The 20,561-nt window shown below is 38.6% G+C and overlaps 2 protein-coding genes across 2 annotated transcripts; both read right to left on the bottom strand.

Annotated features, from left to right (window-relative positions):
- Positions 1–1,299: 1,299 nt before the first annotated feature.
- Positions 1,300–6,278, bottom strand: tph1a (tryptophan hydroxylase 1 (tryptophan 5-monooxygenase) a; the record flags this gene model as incomplete). The annotated part of the gene is made up of 11 exons (XM_079223867.1): positions 1,300–1,474; positions 1,574–1,707; positions 2,078–2,173; positions 2,277–2,403; positions 2,496–2,631; positions 2,745–2,941; positions 3,032–3,099; positions 3,189–3,289; positions 3,376–3,559; positions 3,812–3,946; positions 6,189–6,278. The coding sequence occupies 11 exons, from the start codon at positions 6,276–6,278 to the stop codon at positions 1,300–1,302; spliced, it is 1,443 nt and encodes a 480-aa protein (XP_079079993.1).
- A 7,474-nt stretch (positions 6,279–13,752) lies between these two features.
- Positions 13,753–17,786, bottom strand: saal1 (serum amyloid A-like 1; the record flags this gene model as incomplete). Its single annotated transcript, XM_079223069.1, has 12 exons — positions 13,753–14,020; positions 14,309–14,401; positions 14,502–14,659; positions 15,056–15,241; positions 15,392–15,474; positions 15,558–15,726; positions 16,151–16,266; positions 16,347–16,406; positions 16,494–16,573; positions 16,711–16,794; positions 17,302–17,403; positions 17,661–17,786. The coding sequence occupies 12 exons, from the start codon at positions 17,784–17,786 to the stop codon at positions 13,943–13,945; spliced, it is 1,335 nt and encodes a 444-aa protein (XP_079079195.1). The 3' UTR covers positions 13,753–13,942.
- Positions 17,787–20,561: the final 2,775 nt, after the last annotated feature.

Below are 20,561 nucleotides of genomic sequence, written 5' to 3'. Positions count from 1 at the left end.
TAATGTTATTTCGATTGCGTTAATTTCAACAAGGTGCAACAGTAACCTCTATACACTATCAACTGGGTGTCAAATTAAATACAGTTGTATTAGTAACACGTGTTAATTGGATCAGGTTTCTCCTTTTAGATGGACAGAAATTATTTCTGAGAAGTACTTAAGTGATAACATTCTGGTGGTGGGAGAAGACCCTCGATTTGACATGAATATTTTCTATTTGGCATGGTGTGTATATGTATAAACATATAGAAGCAGTCACTAATTTAGTGTCCAAGACACCAACACCAACAATTTCAGTCGGTGTCTTTCTGTTTCATAATGGATTTTTACATTGCCCTTGGTTCAAAGGGATAATTATTCTTAGATACACAAACTCCAGCCTGAACATAACTAAATTGTCATCACTTTCAGGGTCCTTGCTGTCATCCTGCTTCTCCATGAACACCGGCAGCATAATATCCATAACCAAACCACCACCATAAGTACATTAATAAGTGACTAAGTCTACCGGTAACAAACTGTTTGACACAAAACGTTTTTGTTTGGTTTGTTTTTGTTTTAATACATAGCCTACTCATAATGTATATATTTCTTTACAGTAGAAAAATAATGTTTTGATTTCAGGAGCACTACAATTATTTTCACTTCCAAGAGGAGGTATTCAAAATCATCACTTTAAAATATAATAGGTGAGGGTAAATGGGCCAAGTCGGTCAAGAAAACATTCTTATAACACCAATTTTCACTTTCACAATTTCTCTCAACAGCACACAAAAAGGAACATGATACATACACTTAAAGAATACAAACAAGGTACATTTTATACATATCACTGAAGTGAGGAAGATTAAATGTGAAGGATGAAATCAAATACAAAACAATCCACATGATAATATACAACAGCAGAGTTAACAATAGGATGGGGAAACCACATGTGTTTGTAACAGTTGGGGATTTTTTAAAAAGGTAATAAAGTACCATGAAAGCGCGTTGACTGTTTGGAATTCAGAAGCCGACTGAGCCAAAGACAACTGAAGCAAAACAGTGTCTCGGGTTCAGCAGCTCCTTGGGTTTGTGGGACCTACTGATATCAGTGGCTAAACATAAAATACGCCTCTGTAAATTGTATAAGCAATACACCTTGTTGTGGGGAAAATATAGCGTTTCAACAAAAGAAGAGCACATTCATTGTACTGACGAAGGGCGATACACAAGCAGTATCTCTACAGCGGTGCTTGGGGGTGACACAGTGAGCGTTGACGGACTGTAGGTGGATAACTTCAACTGGAATGCGGGCAGTCAGATACCCAGCTGCTTGTTCAGCCGGATGAGGGCGTCACCGACAATGTCAAGCTCGTGCCGAAGCTCCTCCACCACACTGTTGATGCTGGGAGTGTCTTTTAGCACATCCACACTCTGGGTGTAAGGGTTGTATCGGACTGTGAAGGGACGCTTGATGGTCTTGGCAAACTCCCTGAAAGAAACACAATATTATTATTACATTCTGTGTATTGAGATCATTTTCATCTACTCATATTGTTATGAATATATCATGTTAAATGTCTGAGCTCACCTCATCTTGACTTTGGCCTCCTCAAAGCTGTCTGACACAAAGTAGACATCCTGAAATGTTGTGATGATGCATTCTTGTTTGGATGTAACTTTGGGGTCAAAGGGCATTATCCTTGCATTGCCAGATAGTGCATGCTGTAATAGAGAAACATAGTACTGATGCTGCAACCATTGCATGTAAACACTAGCATACATTAGTGGCATTTGATTACATGGAAATCAGTCTGTATTTAGCTGTTTCAAATGAAAGAGAACATGTAGTCTGTTATCAAGTATCTACAATGACAAAATGATAAGGGACACTTTAGGATTCAAATGTTCAAATATAGCCAAACCTGTCGAATTACCTTTCCATTTGTTTAATATCATTATTTAATGGATTTGGCTGGTAAGTAATATACAGCTGGCACCATTCCATATTATTGGTACATTTATAATTAATACAATTGGAAAGTATCAGGAGGAAGACTGTTAACATGTCCACAGTACGGTCCAAATGTTTTACCTTCAGCTCACTGATAGATGACAGCAGTCCTGCTCCATATGCTCTCAGCTGCCCTTCTTGCTTGCATAGGCCAAACTCCACCGTAAAGAAATAGCACTGTAACAAAAGAGTCGATAAAACGCGAACAATTATGAAAAATAATTCTAGATTCAAAAGTTTAAAATATTAAATTGAAGTGTATTGGATCCATGTCACTCACTGTGGCAAGTTTCTGAACTGATTCATCTGAGGCCCCGAGTGAAGCAAGACCAATCTCCTGAGAAAACTGGGCGAAGCTGGGCTCTGCTAGCAGCGGGACGTGACCTAGCAACTCATGGCATGTGTCCCTTGATAATGAAACATAACCAAACATTAGTACCCATAGATTTATATGAATATTGACATCCCTTTTCTAAATATAGCACCGCATATTACTCACGGCTCGGGGGTATATAAGGGGTCGGAGCTGTGCCGCACATACTGGGTACAATGGAAAACCCGGAAGGCCAAACCAGCGAGGAAGTCACGAGGAGACAGATAACCAGCCACAGGCCTGATGGTGAATCCAGTGCGTTCTGATAAGACATTTGAAAGGCAGACGAGTGAGTGACGATATTTACTAAGCTGAAAATATTTAAAAAAAAATACATTTCCAATGTTGTATTTGGAACAAAAATGTAAAACCTACCCCTGAGGAAGCGTGACACATCTTCCAGCTGAGGAATGTTGTCCTCCCGAAATTCACAGTATTTGGACAGCAGTGGCAGGTTCTTCAAGTATTCCCGGCAGGCATGGGTGGGGTACAACTTGTTGAGCTCCCTGTACACAACTCCCCAAGTCTTCACTTCTTCCTCCGTGAACTCAATACGGGGAATGGGATCCCCACTGCAACAAGAGAGAATAATTCTATGAATATCAACTAAAAACAGCACCAGATTTTGAAAAGAACCAGAGAAATACACAGCAAGCCCTCACTGTTTGTAGGCCATGGCGAGATCAGCGAAGTACTTTCGTCTTTTGCGATAGACATTGTCCTTGAAACCCTGATGGAGAGGAAGATAGAAGAAAATCTGTTAATTTAATGAGTTTGGATTTTTTCAGTTATCAAGTTTTCTCAATTGTGCCTACATACCGGATGATCAGCATCCAACTCAGAGCCATACATCAGGACACGGTTAGCACACTTGTCCAAGTCTGAAATCTTCTTTGGGAACCAAGGTACATCATACATATCTGGGGAGAGAGAAGAAGAGATGAGTTGTTTGCTGATAATACGGTCAAATATAATATAATTCTAATATCTGCAGGATCTCATTTACCTTCCTCGTCTAGACAGGAGTTATCTGGAGGCTCCATATCCACCACGTTCACATGCTTTCTAAGCAGCTGGATTATTTCGTTCAGTTGTTCGTGGTTGCTGTCGCAGTCCACAAAAATTTCAAACTCAGAGTTGCGTCGTTTGGATTTTCTGGACTCTATGTGTACAAGGTTGACATGGTTTTCCTGAAACATGGAGAATCCTTTTTAAGTTAACAAGTTACTTGTAGACATACAGTATATATATTTTTTTTATATATATATATATATATGTATATATATACATATATAGATTGTATATTATGTATATTATATTATATGATATTATATTATATGTATGACATAAATATGGTTTGCACATGTTGTATACTGTAGATACTATATATTCCAAATGAATACATTGATCAAGAACCAGGATTATAAAAGCTGTGTCCATACCTGGAAGAGTTTAAGCGCCTTAACTAGTCCTCCCACTTCATTCTTGAGAGAAAAGATAATTGTTGCTCTCCCTTTCTCTGATGTATTCTTCTTTTCAGTGTTTTCTTCAATTTTTGTGAAGGTTGATTTGTTTATCTGAAAAAAGTAACGACATGCCGCTTTTCATTTGTATAACTGCAAGAAGTCATCCTCATTCAACAAACTATAGTGGCTCTCCTCTGATCGTCATTTGAGGAGATATTCAATCTACAATTAAAGGAAATTCCACTTTAAGTAAAGTAAAGAACTAATTGCAAACAGAGAACTCCTAGTATGAATGTGGCACCAGCATTAACAGTAGTGTGAAAACAGCACTTAATTTGCATAGTATGTGCTGCTTAGTTTCAGTAACCCATCAACATTGCAATTTAAGAACAATGCACCTAGTTTGGTTAACTTGAGTCAATAGCACACAACGTGACTGAACATAACTCAGGGGAGGTAATGACGTGAACACACTACTCTAATCACTTAAGAGCATCTGTAGCCATCCAAAATAACATCTTATACTGAACTGATGCAACGCCCTCAACAAGTAAGTAGGGTCAGAGTCACAGAGAACTGCTGCAGAATATTTCTGTCACCCTGAAAAAGAAACATGGGTTGTTTCTTTACATTCATACTGATGAAACGGGTATCTATGGAAGCCCATTTCTGCAGTAAAATTTAAAAAAAACGAGATAAAAAGTAATAATTATGAGATAGAAAGTCGAAATAATGCAATAGAAAGTGATAATTATGAAATAAGAAAGTCGAAATGATGAGATAGAAGCCAGCACCATGAAGCAAAGGCGCACTTTCTATCTCATAATTATGACTTTTTATTTAATAATTTTGACTTTCTATCTCATAATTATGACATTTTATGTCATATGTTTTTCCCTTTTACTGCAGAAATGGGCTTCCATAGATTAACAGTAATGCATTAGTTACGTAAAGAGATGGCTGAGATTAGTGTCCGCAGGGCCAGCCCCTCATGTGATTCAGCACCTTGAACAGCGCTCTCACGTTGGCGCATGGCTGTGCGCGCGGCACACACGGAAAAGTCCTAATCCTGCATGAGATTTGAGAAGCAGGACTGTAACGTGCGAGCAGCACAGAACAGCTTATCTGTTTTGACTGGATGCAAAGTTTTCTAGTTGACTTTAGTCGAAGGATACATCGGATTCAGACACTATATTTAATTTCAATCGTGTAACTACAAATTCACTTTCGAAATATTATATCACAGTTGTATGGATTCAACCGATTGTGGGAATACATCTGTTAAATTCATTAAATTGCTGCCTACCATATTCCGCTGTTCGAGCAGTGTGTAGACAGCGCGGCAGACCACTTTTCGGTGGACCCTAGTCGGTAGTATCCCTGAAAGCATTTGTGTATGGAGACTGGATCAGGACGCTTCCCGGGGTCAAGTCTTTGCGTCTCGGTTTAACGAAGATGAACACGTCTCTTGTCTCAAAGAATCGCCTTACTGCAATCTCATTTAGACAGCGGGGAAGCCTATCAGCTCCCTGCATTGGGATCTTACCAGACACACTAGGCAGCGTTTAATCACTGCAGCGCGCAGGTTCTAGGCTGCAAAGTGCGATGGTTTTACGCACACGAGCTCATCGTCAAATAGTTGTTTCCCCTTCCTTGATGTCAGATTTATAACTTAGACACAGCTTTGAATGTTTCTAATATACAAACACAAGTTATTCTAAATTGTCATTTACAGCTGCTCCATTGAACACATTCTTATTTTTCTCATTATGAGAAACAACTTATTTTATTCTCTCAATAAGTTCGTGCAGCATTACTGTTTATCAGAAAAGTCGATCCTGACATTCAGAAAGAGCCCTTTTTAAGATATATATACGTTTTCAGGTGAAGGTCACAGACACAATCGGATTGCCTGCAGATAGTTGTTCACAGTTTAGAGAATAATTCGTCTTCGACTTCAATAGCATCATTGTCTGGTGTATTTTTTGCTGTTAGTCACTTTTTTTCATTATTTTTGCAACATTCAAATTGAGAGGCGAGCATCTAAAGAGTATTGCAAAATAGAATAAATGTATGTAGTCGAATGTACTTTTAGTGCAATTTATTTTTTATAAATGACTACTTTCAACAAAATGTCTCCTGTCAGTCTTTTTCCGTGTGCGCAATGGAGACACTCATATGCAGGTTGATCGGTTTATCTCTCTTCGCCCTTTTACTGTGCACATCAGTGTATGATGTAGTAATAACGAGTCTCATATGACAAGTTATGAACTTCGGAGTTACCGCTCTTTAACTATACCCCATGGCGCAAATTACACCACAACAAAATTAACAACAAAGACGCTTGTCTTACCTCATTGTTCAACAGTTTTTCTTCAAAGCCAATGTTCATGGAGTCAAAAGATCTTCCTCGACGTGGTCCTTCGTTTTTGTTTGAGTACATGTTAAAGAGCTGCTATTATTTGCCTTTTTATATAGTTCTTCTAGGTGAATTATCTAATTAATAAAGTGGGCTGTCTACCCCGAGAAGCAGCGCGCTTTGCTATTTAACTACGGAGAGAAAGAGGAGGGGGCAATAATCTCACTCAGAGCAGCAAATCGAAAAAGAGAGGCACGGCCCACGTCATTGGGGAAAATGACTATCTTTTATTTCAAGTAAATGCCTGAAACGGCTTCAATGAGATGAATCATCATTCTTGGTTTTACTGAAAGAATAAAATACCAGATTGAACAGCTTTTTATTGGATACTTCAATGTGTTTGCAGTCATCATGAAAACATTTCTTATATGTTGTTATGCTAGACTCACTGGCAAGCATTTAACAATTAAGACCAAATATGGATAAATGTGCCATCAAAGTGACATTGAACACATTCGCTCCTCATGTTGAAATAAGCAGTTCATTCTCCATGTTTGTTGACACCTTGAGGCTAAGAAGAGGTCACGGTTTAAGAGGATTCAAGCGTAGCCCACCTGCCCTCATTAGTGATCCAAACATGCACCCCTTTCAAAATCCTCTGCACTGTAAGCACCTCTGGGTTCTCGTGCACATAACACACATAATCTGCATGCTTCACTGCCTTTAACACCATGAGCCTTTTAATAAGATCAAGACAATCAGTGGAGTAAGCTTCGGAGCTCTCTGCAAGCAGAATCCAGATGAGGGAGCACTGAACTTAAAGAGGCCTCATTACTTTAAACAGATAACACCACTGTTCTCGCTAAGCTTCAGTCACCTCACAAGTAAGATATCTTTGTCTGTCAGGCAGTACACCTTTAGCTCCACAGTAGTGCAGTGATACATGTGGCTGACACACATGCTGTTTGTCTCAGGTGGTCCTGGCCTGGGTCACTTGTGACATAGACAGATGCCTTACACAACAACGGAGGCAGTGAAGGGAACTTCCTCCTCTCTGAAACTTAATCCAGATCTGCTCACAGATGTTGTGTTTGAGCTGCATGGAGCAAGGCCGCGCCTTCATTATGCAGCCATGTTTCAGAATAGTGAAGTGCTGTAAACTTAATATGGTGGTATCAAGTCGGTTTCGGTGGTCGGTATAGTCCAGTCATGCCCAAACACTGGCTCCGGACCCACAGGTGGGTCGCAGGAGATTTTATTTCTTAATCTTTAATTCAACATGTACATAACATACACAACGTACATAACCTAACATTGAAACAGACACAGGAACAGTTTCTTTCCACTGGCCGTCACTCTGATGAACAATTAACCAGACTCCTCCTACTTGCACTATTTTGACTACTGTTGTCTTTAATTGTCTTTTTGTCTCTGTTGTCTCTGTTGTCTGTTTATTGTATATTGTATATAAGTACGAAGAGCTACATGAAACCAGAATCAAATTTCATGTATGCATGGCCAATAAAGCTGATTCTGAATCTGAATCTAATATGAAAGGCTATAGCATACATTCTGTTTATTTAACTGACGAGAGGCAATGAAAAGAGTCTGTTTACTCTGGGTGAATGCAATTATAAAGTATTTGACATGTGTTTTTCCAATAATACATTCACATTCAAAACAAAGTTGTGATTTTAAAAACGTATATATTTCTTTGAAATGGCTGGTTTATCAATTCAAGATAATATAAAGTGATGCGGAATTGGCAGTAAAAATGGTCATGAACATTCATGATCCTCTTCTCACGATTTAAAGAAAAGGCCTATATTGTGAATTTGGTTGTGCTGGTTTGTGATTTTTCATAGTGGATCGTTAAAAAAACAAGTTTGGGAAACACTGGTCAAGGGCATTTAAACACACCTGGCTGGCATCATTCATATCAACAGAAACATCTGTCTTACAGTAACTACAGTACCAGTATGCATTGCTCAGTAAGGTAACCCCTTTAACATTAACAGAGCATGAGTGAACATGTTTACCTGACTGTTAGCTTCAGCTCTTTATCACCTCCACCTACAGAAGGCAAACATTTGCTTCAATGTGCAAACACAATATATACTACCTGAACTACAAAACACAATAAATGAACAATGCATACTTTAAAACAGTTGAATTATTGACTATTAAGATGACAAAAATGATGACAAATCTAACTAATCTCAGGAGGTCTGCTCTTTCTGTGACAGCATTAGTAATCTAACAAAAACTACAATAGCAGTGAAACAGTGTAGTGTAACGTCTTTATTTATTGTCCCAGCTGTGGTCCTGAAAATAATTAAACCTTCTTTAATTCAGACAAACAGTCTTTGTAGTTCTGCAGTCGTCTATTCACACCAGAATACTTCAGTGAATCTCACATGCAGTAAAGGCTGCTGCTGCCTAAAGCAAATACAAAGAGCGTCGTGGGCCTTATACACATGTGTATGTTATGACTAATACATGTTTATCCTAGAATTGTTGCTTGCTTATTTACCAAGAAGAAAGAAAAGGCAAGGGAAAGGACAAAGCCTACTGAATGGTATGGCCATGGTATTGTTCATGATTCACTAATGAATGGTTCCTTTCATTAAGCTTCTACACAGCAACAGAAAGCACATCCAAATCAATTTATAAATCCATTTTCACAGACAGCTCTTTTATGCTGCTCATGCTCTGGCCATGTCTTTGATCTCCTTGTGTCTTGACAGCTCCTGGATCGGATCTATTTCATTTAATGTTGGGGTCAGAGGCACACAGGTTTACAAATCATGCATTTGATCTGCTAACTGATATTATCTGCAGCACACTCACTATAATATTATCTTTTTATTATATAAAGGCATGTTTAAACTACTGACTCTTATTGATAATGTGATATGGCTCATTACGTGCCTGCTCCGCTTTTCAGAGGGTCATTTGAGATGCTTTAAGCCACCGAGTACCTTGACAGGAGTGTGCCGCATGAATGAAATGGCCCATTGTGGTTCGCTCTCCTGGCCTGACCTCCGGTCTCCGAATAATTACCTTTAAGGATGTTATAAGACTTGCACTTAGCCAATAATACACATTTGATACAATATTCTAAACACCACTAGTCTATCTATACTATCGCAGAGATATAGTTGCACATTTTATTCTATAAATTGTGCAAAACATACTTTACAAAAATATTCAAGGTAAGGCACATGTTCTTTTAAAACACTTTTATTTGTATATTTATCAAAATACACGCGCATGTACTGTCAACTTTATGGTAATTTTTCTTTGGTTATAGCTGAACTCAGTACACTCCTGCTGATGAGACTCTACATGATCTATTGCAGTGCTCAATACATTCACACACGCCATTACTGAAACATAACCTACTTTTTATGGAAAACAGAAAGGCTGTTGACTGGTTACCAGGCTGACCAGGCAACCAAACAGGAGGAACAGGAACAAGTTACAATTATTAATTCCTAGCACGATATCTTTTTTATTTTCAAAACATTGCACAAGCTCTTAATTCCGATCGCTCTGTAGGTTTTTCTAGATGCTGCGTGTCAGACATGTTCGAGAGCGTCACCATGTCTGCCAGTCTGTCCCAGTTATGTTCACTTCAATCAGAGGGATTTACTCACAGTGTCTGAGCATCAAGCTGCAAGAGATCTCTCTGGCTAATCTCACCCGTGGCACTAAGAAATGGCCCAACATGAGCATTAGGATGTATTAAAACTGCACCACATCTCATGGGCATTCGGGAGATACATAAATGCTACAATAATAGTTCTACTTGTGTTGTCTGTGTGAAGCGCCATTCGTTAAGAGATAAAGGGCTAAAGTAATAAATTACATTTACAATTGATACCGTCATTCTATATAAATATATACAACTCTGTAATTTTGCTTTTATTTCAGTAACAGTTACACATCCAAAATCACATATTACCTCAGCACAGAAAACACACCAAAGAGGTCTGGTATAATACTAAATAAAAAAGAAGCTGAACAAGTGCATCAAAATTGAATAGCTACCATTAAAAAAAAGAAAACTTTAATACAAAAAAACTAATATAACATGAAACTATAAACATATAAATTGTATGCATTCTAACCTCATCAAACCTATGCAGACATAACAGTTAACATGTAACTGTAACATTAATGCTCAAATTAATCTAGTATTTCTACTGAAGCAAAGTTTCAGTGGTTCTACTTGAGTGGGACATTGTGTCCCTTTCCACTCCAAACTGGTGTTATTTGAATGTCCTTCTAACAGCACTTCATCAATAGAGTTACAGTCTTTCACCTGATCTTGAACCTTGTTTGATCAACTAACTAATCAGAGTAGTGAATGGTCTGCTTACGTACACTTCCTGTGGCAACGCTACGTCTCTTTAATTAGCTTCAATTCTGTCATTGCAGAACAAACAAACAGCATATGCCACTTGGTGACAGGCGTCAACGGCACACAAGGACAGGACAGGATAGAGCTGCACCCATAAACACCTGCCACAATTATAAAAGAAACCTATTATTATAGAGATTTAAAAAAGGTCACTGGAAAAACTTTCTGAATGTGTTTTAATTCTAAATTAGGTTAGGGGATTATTCAAGAGGTATATTAATCTAGTGCATTTAGCTCATATTATCACATCATTTCCTCAATACAAGCAATTCAAATCTACATTTAAGAAAATAATAAAATCTGTTTTACAGTTCTTTATGAAAAGCAAAATATGCAGTATCATTTTAATAGAGTTTTTATCAAACAATAATAAAATGCTTGACATTTTAAGAATTTTGCTTAACATCTCTTACACACTGAAGGCAGCAGTTTAAGGCCTTCACATAAAAAATAATAAAAGATGTCAGACCAACATAAATGTACATTGACACTTAAAAATATGATAAAATCCATTCATCAATAATTAAAGCAGAGTATTCAAGTTTTTAGTCAATGATATTTTGTGATATACAACCTTTCTACCTCGGCATACATGAGCTTGTGTGGGTGACAATCTGAGAACAATGTTGCTCTGCCATTCACAGAGTGTACACTGTTTTGCATCCTTGCTGTCCAGTTTATCATGACAACATCCTGACAGATAAGGTGGTTGAAGAAGCAGAACAGGAAGTTAAGGCAAATGCAAACACCAACGTCCCCACATCACTTTTTGCGAGCAGACGTCAGTGTCTTTGATGTTCGGGGATCACGGAGGGGAAAGTTTCATTGTGATTCTGTTGACAGGAGATAGAAAGCCAGGAGAACTCAGGAAATGAGCTGAAGGGGCTTTGATTGCACCCAGTAGCATCACGCGTCTTTATTAACATGTCTTGACCAGGTGGTTGTGAATAGGCCGGGCCTTGGAATCAAAGCGAACGTGACACTGCACATGCATTCTTCATCCCTTCATTATCCCTCCTGCTCGCCCAGCAACAGGTACGACATCACTGTTAGGGCCATTTTACACAATCAAGAGGGCTTCATTCAGATGATCCAGCCTTGACAAAATGTTACATTCATTTGAAGGTCAGTCCTGATACAGCATGATGCATCTCAGCAAAAACATGTAAAGACAGAAGAAGACTCTCTGCTCATGTTGAATGACAGACTGTCAAGTTCAATAACTTTCACAGCTTTTTAATCAAAAGTTCAGAGTTTTTTTTCTTCTTCTTCCTGTTTGTGACCTCTCAATGCCTTGATGAATATTCAAAAGCACGTACATTTATCCACTTCATGGTTATGTCATGTGGAAATGTATGTAATATTATTTCCAGGTTACAGAAGGACTTGTGCCAAATATGAATTTTCACACAAATGTGAGACAAAAATAGAAGGCATTTCACATAATGGCAAAATGTCAGGTCATTTAAAAGAAGAGCGAGTTGTGTGGGTGGAGGTAAACAGAAAAAGAAATAACTGACATCCAGCATCAGCGTCAGACAGGCCTGACATGCCTCAGCGCCTTTAAAGTGTATAGAGCACCGACCACACGAGAAGTCAGATGTGCATGGAGTCAGATCATATCAAGCTGCAGCGAAGACTGGCAGACTGACAATGAAGTTTGGCAGGGCAGCAGGAAACATCTGGGCTTCAACCTGATCTCTGTGACATAACACCCCTGGCAGCGAGGCCTGAAGACGGAGCATCCGACAAAGTGCAAGTCACTGGCCACGAGCAATCTTGAAAGGCCAAGCATGACTACATCTACATCATTCTAACCATTTACAGCACAAACAGGACATGACTCGCAGATCAAGGCACTGGCCACCTATGTGCATCACAAGTCTAGTGAAGGTTCAGATCGTGTCCAAAGATAGGAAGATTAAAAAGACGGCGTTTTTTTTCTTCCCATGGGGTGATCTCTCTCATGCGCTCTTACCAGCTCGGGATTTCCATTAGAAAGAGTGTTCTACATATCAATCCAAGCTTTAATTAAAAAGCTGCTATATTCACAGAGCCTTCGTGAGCATGCAGGTTGTCCTGCTCTTCTCCATGAGTGGGCGAAATGGTGCATTTGGAAACCAAATGAGATCATTGTTGCCAGGCTAGAGCCTTTCATCTAATTTTATTGTCGTTACCGAGTGACTGTCACCCTCTGGTAAACACTTGATGTTGTCATCAGCATTGGTACCATTACTCATATGCTTGGAACAGTGACTACACAGTCAATGCAGTTTCATCTTATATAGAAATGTATATTTTGCAGTAAAATCTTCAATTGTATCAGTGCTTAATGTCTTTGAAATAAAGGGCGGGGGGGAAGTTACATGTAATGGTCATTGGATGGACGCCCAGTCCATCCAATGACCATTACCATTACATTCGTGCAAAACGCAGACTTTGATGATCTTAGTGGCACAACAGAATGATTAGTACATTTACACAACATTATGTAGATATTATCATACACCAGGATGACTACATTGTATATGGGAATGTGCATTAGTGAGGATATTCTGGATCAAACCTATGGAAATATCAAACACTAACTATATTCAAATTTACATTTTTGGTGAGATATGAACAGTCTGCATAATTATTTTGAGTCATTGGACAACAGCTTAAGATGAAGTTAAAGGCTAAATAGATGCAATGGAAGAGATTGTATCAGAGTTAATGCTCAGTAGAATAAAGGTATTATGGAAGATGGGACTTCCTGCTGGGGCCTTTTATGGGCCTATGTAAAGATCAAGAGTTTTTTTTTGGCTTAGTTAGATTTTAAGAAAAGCCAAAACAAATTATTTTATTTATTTTTATTGTGGACCGAAACTCATTTCTGTCAGTGCTACTTATTTAAATTGATTCAACATTATGTCATTTTCCAGAAATTACATAAAAGGTATCTAGCCTTTCTTTAAAAATAATAACTTAAATACCAAAAATGCTTTTCGTCAGTGAGGGCTTTAGTGAGAGCAGCTAATCACAAACAAGAAAGAGAGAGCTTTTTAAAAAAAGACAGTAAATTGTTTAATACAAAATAGCATTCACAAAATAAAACACTTTTAAAACAGAAACACAATTGAATGTTGCTCAGTGTGGCTTGAATAAACAGTCTCTCTCACTCTCTCCGTCACTCGTGATGGTGTGACATCCTCATTTAGACTTTCCAATGGAAATCCAAAAATACGACCTCAAGCAGGATCTTTGGAGGGGAAATAGAGGCCGCTATAAAAAGCAGTGATGAGAGTCTGGATGAGTGCTGAACACTGATATGCTGGGTGCTTCAGACAGGAAACTGTTTCCTCAACATGTCTGCCATTTGGGGATCAGTCTCTGACAGCATGGACTGCAGGTGCTGAAACTGCAAAGAGGAAGAAGGGCGGGTGGAAACATAATGTTTATTTTCCACTGGAGCTGGTGGTCGATAGCAGCCGGCTAATCACATCAACAGTAATAATATAAATTGATAATGCATTATTTTATACTCTTTGAAAAGTTTTATCTATGTTTTCCTGACACTTGTCTCACTTTGAGGGAAAAGTTAGGATTTTACAATAACCGATGAAAGTAAACAGCAGACAGGATGATTGTAGTCGCTCCATACTTTAATGTGATACATATCTGATTAAATTTTTAAGAAAGCACTTACTGAAGTCCTGAAGTTTGGAACTAAACTGCCCGCAGCTGTGAGAGCCGTCTTCTCTGTCAGGTAACCGTTCTTCACCAAATCCGCCACAGTGTCCTAAGAAGAAGAAGGTTCCCTCTGGTTCACATTTAAGAATCTCAATAAAGAAATATAATCCAACAGGAAAGTTAGCAAATAGTTACTTTGGTATAATTACCTTGGGAATGTGAATGCAGATGTCCGCTAGAAACTCAGCTGTGATCTCTGCTAGAGTCTGGAGCTGTTCATCTTTTGCACCTTCTTTGTTGGAACCCTCATCTTTGTCCTCACTGTGGAGTTGAAGCACTCGCAAAACGGTTCCAATAAGGGGAAGACCTGGAGTCAAAAGACACAGAGTTTACATCATCTTTATATTTTTATTTGATTTTTCCCTACATAATGCAATATTTTGTTCAAGTCATGATCCTGTGTGAGCTTACAAAATTACTTGTATATCATACAATTACATCTATTTAAAATGGCAGATCTCCTGCAGTCCATAAGGAGGGAAAGCTTTCTGGGGCCCAGCCGCTAAGTGTTTAGTTGGAGGGGGAGAGCATGCTCATGTGTTGATATGAATGAAACCGATTTGGGCAGGTCCCATTCACTGGACTTTTTCAGGGGCCCGACCATTTCTGTGGGCAGGGCCTGTCTACAAGCAACACTAAATCAACATGCACTGGTCGACATGCATTCAAAAAGGGGCTGATGTGATTCTGTAACAACGCTTACTTGGGTCACTTCTGTTGCACCATTGATCCTGGCACCTATAAAGAGCCTGCAGCACAGCAAACGCTTGAACCAAAATGCTCTTCTGCTCTTGCAGGACAACGGGGAGATCAGTTGGCTGGCAGAGGTCCTCACACACAACGTCGCAGACAAAGTCCCACACTGCTTTGCCGGGTCCATCAGGGGCAGCTGGAAGACACAATTGAACAACACATTATCTGATAAGAGTTTACTTCCATCTTCTGTTAAAATGTACCGAGTTAAGAACTATAGTGACCATCTTTAACTGAAATAATGTGCCAATAGCTGAACTCAACACATAGTGTCGATCGTTCTTACCAAGAGTCTGAATGCCCTCATCTACGGTGGTGAGGAGTTGGAGGGCATGAAGGTAAACCTCTAAGCCATTCGGACTCTCTGCTCTGTGAAAGCAATTTGATACTGTTTGTTGAAAGCTGAGCATCAATTAAATAAATCATCAACATCATAAGTACCATATATTTACCTAAGCTGCTTGGCTGCCTCGAGAAGACATGAGGCCACATCCAGACGACTTTGGCCATCCTCCTCCTCCTCCTCCTCACTTGGTTGAGCTGTGATCCAACTCTTCATCAGCTCTTCATCAAGGTCAAACAGTTTGTCGAGCAGCTCTCCAACCTTCTCAAGTAGATCAGCTGTAAAACAGACAGGGTATTACTTATTATAACCATTTTAGAAAGCAGACAAAAGTAACGTATAAAAGGTGCCCTGTGGAGTGTTCTTGTTTTAAACAAACCAAAAGGTATGTTTACATGAAGTGTTCATCAATAAAAAATGCATTGAATGTAGTCTTGAGGTCTAACAAATGTGCTGAATGCATTTTGCTCGTCAAAAATCATTTTCAAAGCTAATTCAATAGTATTAGTCTTTTTAATCCAGAACAGTTTACATCCAGCGCTACTAGAGGTCAGAAACTCCACAGGGAGCCTTTCAGATAAACAGCTTACAGGGACTTTGACTTAATGTAAGTCATCTTGGAATGTCAAACAGATATTTACTTTTTCTAAACAAGTAACACGTTATCAGCTTATTAAAAAGTTTTGAGTAAAAGCATGGTACTGTTGGTAGAACTGCACATGATGAAAAAGAGGTTGGAGCGCACAGACGTCTGCTGACGTATTCGCTGAAGCCACAGGGAACAGACATCCTTCTGAGAGACGCAGGTCAGCAGCAATCTGAAAACATCATCACAAAAGATGAAGATTTCCCTCTCAGTCTTTCTCTCTCACATGTCTGCAGACTGGCAAATGCAAACCTGCTTGTTTCCAGAAGGGTTGGAGGATCTGTATCTCCAAGCAGAAGCAACAGCACAGCCCTGTGGACGCACAGGGAGTTGCATTCATTAAAATAAAAAAGAGAACAAAATCTATTGCAATAATTACAGATGATGACTTTTACACACCCCAAGTCGTCATTTTGGCTAAGAGTCAGACAGGTGTCAGGAAAGCAAGCAATGTTTCCAAGGATTCCCACACAAACTTCCTAGAGAGGCAAAAGAACAATGTATGTCTGGTCAGGGGATTTATCAAAGCCCACAAATATATAATACAAAATGAAATACATAACATGGGAGTATATTTTGATAAAATGTATATGAACTGGAAAGTAATTTTACTCACTGTGAGACGTGGACAACGAGATTTGGCGATCACCCCAAGAAGGATATCCGTAGCTTTGAATTCCTGCAGAAAAGCGGCCACATCCTACACACAGTTGGTGAATAAACATTCATTAGTGATTACTAAACGTGTTTTAGAGAAGTCTCGTTTAAATGAAAGGGTCATTTGGGAAGATGTGGTTTGTGGTGCTTTCAAATTGTGTTGTGTTGTACTGAGGTGTTTCTATCGTTTTAGTCCAACCAATTGAGGGTGAACAGAAACATCGGTCTGTATATAGCCATCATGAAGGAGATTGTATTAGTACTTACTAGTACTTCCATTTTATACTTTTATTCCACAACATTTTGGCAGTCAATAATGTACTTTTTACCACACTAAATAAATTTGACAAAGTAAGTTACTTTGCAGATTTCGATCATTAATACAAAATAAAATCAACTAATAATTGATGATGTATGATTATAGCTTAAGCCTCCAAGTAGTATGTAAAGTAAATCAAATGACCCCACCTATATCCACTGCAACATTAAAGTGATAACAACCTTAACAGAAAGATACAGACGATACAGGGTGGCAAATAAAGAACTCTACCTTATCCATTGCCATATCCCAGACTCTGCATAGGTCTTCCTCATCATCATCAGGGAGCTGCATCGGACCTTCAGAGTTACCCTCTGAATGCTCGGTGACCATCTGGAAGACATGACCATTTTCAAAACATTAAGAAATGGGAGGTGCATTGGGTACTGTGCAGCAGAGGGATAAGATGCTCCCTTCAATTTTTACCACAGACTTAATTTGTAGTCTCTAAATTGGCTGATCAAAGAGATCAGGAAAAGTACACATCCAATTCAGTTGTCACTGCCTGACCTCCAGTGCGACTGTGACTGTAACAGTGCTCACTGAAAATGCCATGCGCCAAATGTGACGAGTAGTAAAAGCCAACCCACATGAATGAGACGAGTCAGGGTGCTGAAAAGCCAATGCTTGCTGTAAACAGTGTCTCCAATTGCGTCCACATCTCCGTCCGTCTTTCCATCGGCTGCTTCTGGCGGTGGCGATGGGTTGCGGTCCATTGCAGGGGACTGTAGTCCAGCTGGAGATGAGGAGCTCTCATTCTCCACTTTCTCAGCACCATCAACGCGACAGTCTGGAGGACAGTGGCACGGATTAAAGCTCATTTTAGCATACATTTGGTATGCCAGTCAATAGACTCGACTGTATTATTTTCAACTGACTATTAAACAGCATCCGTAAGCTAAAAAGATCGAAAGAGTAACCAACCTCTCGCTGAATGCAAACTTTGCAAAAAGTTCATCTTTTCATTTAACAATTTAGCTAGCAGATGAAAATGCCGCTCTTATTGCTATCTCGCTGCCACACGCAACAGTAGCGTAACTTCTGACTTGTCAACTCACCCATTGCGACCGCTCTCTGCAAACGTGACTAACCGGTAAACATGTAATGCAATATATCACTGCATGTTTGGTTTATTTAGCATGTCACGGCAGTTTCCAGACGACATTTCAAACACTGTTTCAAAAAGCCTCCATTTAGAACAAGTAACTGTGTGCGCATGCGCGAATTGTGTACACGCTGTGCAATCTTCTTCTTGTGGTAGCCCACCTCAGGTTTAAATGAATACTGCCACCTGTAGTGCGTAGGGGGAATCACAGACGAAGAGGCAGTGCAGCAGTTGTTCCTGTGAAGAGGATGGATCATCCGATCTCGGCTATATTTATCTCATTTTTATTAGCCATAATCCAGGGCCAAGATTTATATCTGTCTGACCGACCGATTCACACACACGCACACGCACACTCACACGCACTTTCTCAAGTGTTATTTTCAGTTGTGGAGATATCTGTCTTGTTTTTAAGATGTTTAAATGGCACTTGTACTTATAGCACTTTGTAGTTTGGCTTTCTTGAAGAAATTGCACTATCTTGATTCTTGTTGTTCTGAGTTTGTACTCATGCTGAATGCACTTATTGTAAGTCCCTTTAGATAAAAGAGTCATCTAAATGAAATCTATTCAATGTCAATTGTCACCTCCAGAGTTGAGGTGAATGGAGAATTACATCGGTAAAGAAATTGCGGTCACCATGAACCTACAAATATTCTAGCGAAAGTTATAGTAATTAATGTATCTTTGTTTGTGTTAATGCAAACAATTTATTAAACAGGATTGGACTCAAGGTCTAGAAATAGGAATTCCAAAATATAAATAATATATCAAGACTGACTCTTACCCAGTATTCATTTGATCTGATTTTCACTTGTTACTCAAATTCAAAATAAACACAACATTTATTATTTTATTACTAATTATATTAATTAACATTTCTTGCAAGCATTAATCCCACATAGTCTTATTTGGCCATGTTATTATCACTAATACTGAATGATTAGTCAATTAATTAATTCTTCAATTCACAGAAAAGGATTCAACAATTTTAAAAATGCAAAGCTATGCTAAAAAAATGAACATTAGTCTGATAGTAAACAGAATCTCTTTAGGTTTGTGTCTTATAAATGGACAACAAAAGACATTTCAAGACACCACCATGGGCTCTGGGTATTTACAGACACATTTTTTCACATTTGTGTGACATTTATTGAAGAGGAAATTAGTAATTGTGAAAGTAATCAGTACATTACTTGAGAAAGAAAATATCCGTTATTTGCATCCCTTATAATGCTAAGCATCAGCTACTAATGATTGCACAACTAATAAATGCAGTGTTGTTGTTTTTTTTTAAGAAAAAATACAACAACACATCTCACAAGGAATTCCGACTGTAGACATTGTTTGATTACTATTTGTTGTTGCAGCACACAAAGTGTGTTGTATTTGCATCTGAGAACAGAATCTTTTTTAAATGGTCTGTGGGAAAAGTCATATTGATTTGATTTGAACACTCTTGAGTGTTTTTTAGCCCATAGAAAAACTATCAATCTTGCTTAAATTCAAAACAGAATATATTACAAAATGTAATTGAATGTGTAAAAAATACTTCAGCAATAGACTGTATTTGACCACTTTTTGTTTACATTGCTGATATTCCTCCATCTTACATCCTGTTATGTCTTCAGACACACTGTTTAAGGCGTCATTTCAGTTGGTTTTATGGGAAATGATGACAGTGTTGAATGTTAAATAGTATTACATCAACACGGATTAGAGAAATCGAGACTACTGTCCCACCTCTAATCAAAACTGTCTTGTAATTTGACGAGTGTACTGTCCTCCCTTAATCAACACTGTGAATGCGGTCGGTCAGGAATAACATTTCACTTTACTCATCCTGCAGCTGTCTCCTTGTGGGAGTGGTCCTGTTTGCACTTGGAGGAGCTTGAAAAGGTCACTGAGAATATATGAAATAACTTCACTAATAAATATGTTTCTTTGATGACTGTAATCAAGGATGTAGCACTACAGTTTGCTGCCTCCTGTTATTTACAGTATGACCAGGATGATTGGATTCGTCCAATCATTGTATGACATCGTTAACAAAGCCTACATGTTAACATAACCTCATTGGGGAAGGTAAATATCGGACGTTATTGGTTGACATTGCCCTTCAGCTATTGTCCACACAATTAAACACAATTTAAAAAGTATATATACTGAATAAATAAAACATGAATAAAATAAAACCATACAACCAAAACTAAATAAATGGTCTCTCGGGCTCTATTAACAAAGATTGCACTAAATATTAAACATTTGGCACAGGGGTATAGAGAGACTTATTCATTGCTTTACAGGCAATATTGTACCAGTCAGTTTCTTAATAGTTCGGACCTTTGTTTACAAAGAGTGCAAAGTTACAATATATACGATCCAT

The sequence above is a fragment of the Taurulus bubalis genome, assembly GCF_910589615.1.
Source record: "Taurulus bubalis genome assembly, chromosome: 9".
Taxonomy (NCBI): domain Eukaryota; kingdom Metazoa; phylum Chordata; class Actinopteri; order Perciformes; family Cottidae; genus Taurulus; species Taurulus bubalis.
The sequence above is the reverse complement of the archived record's forward strand: the minus strand, read 5'-3'. Positions and strand labels throughout refer to the sequence as shown.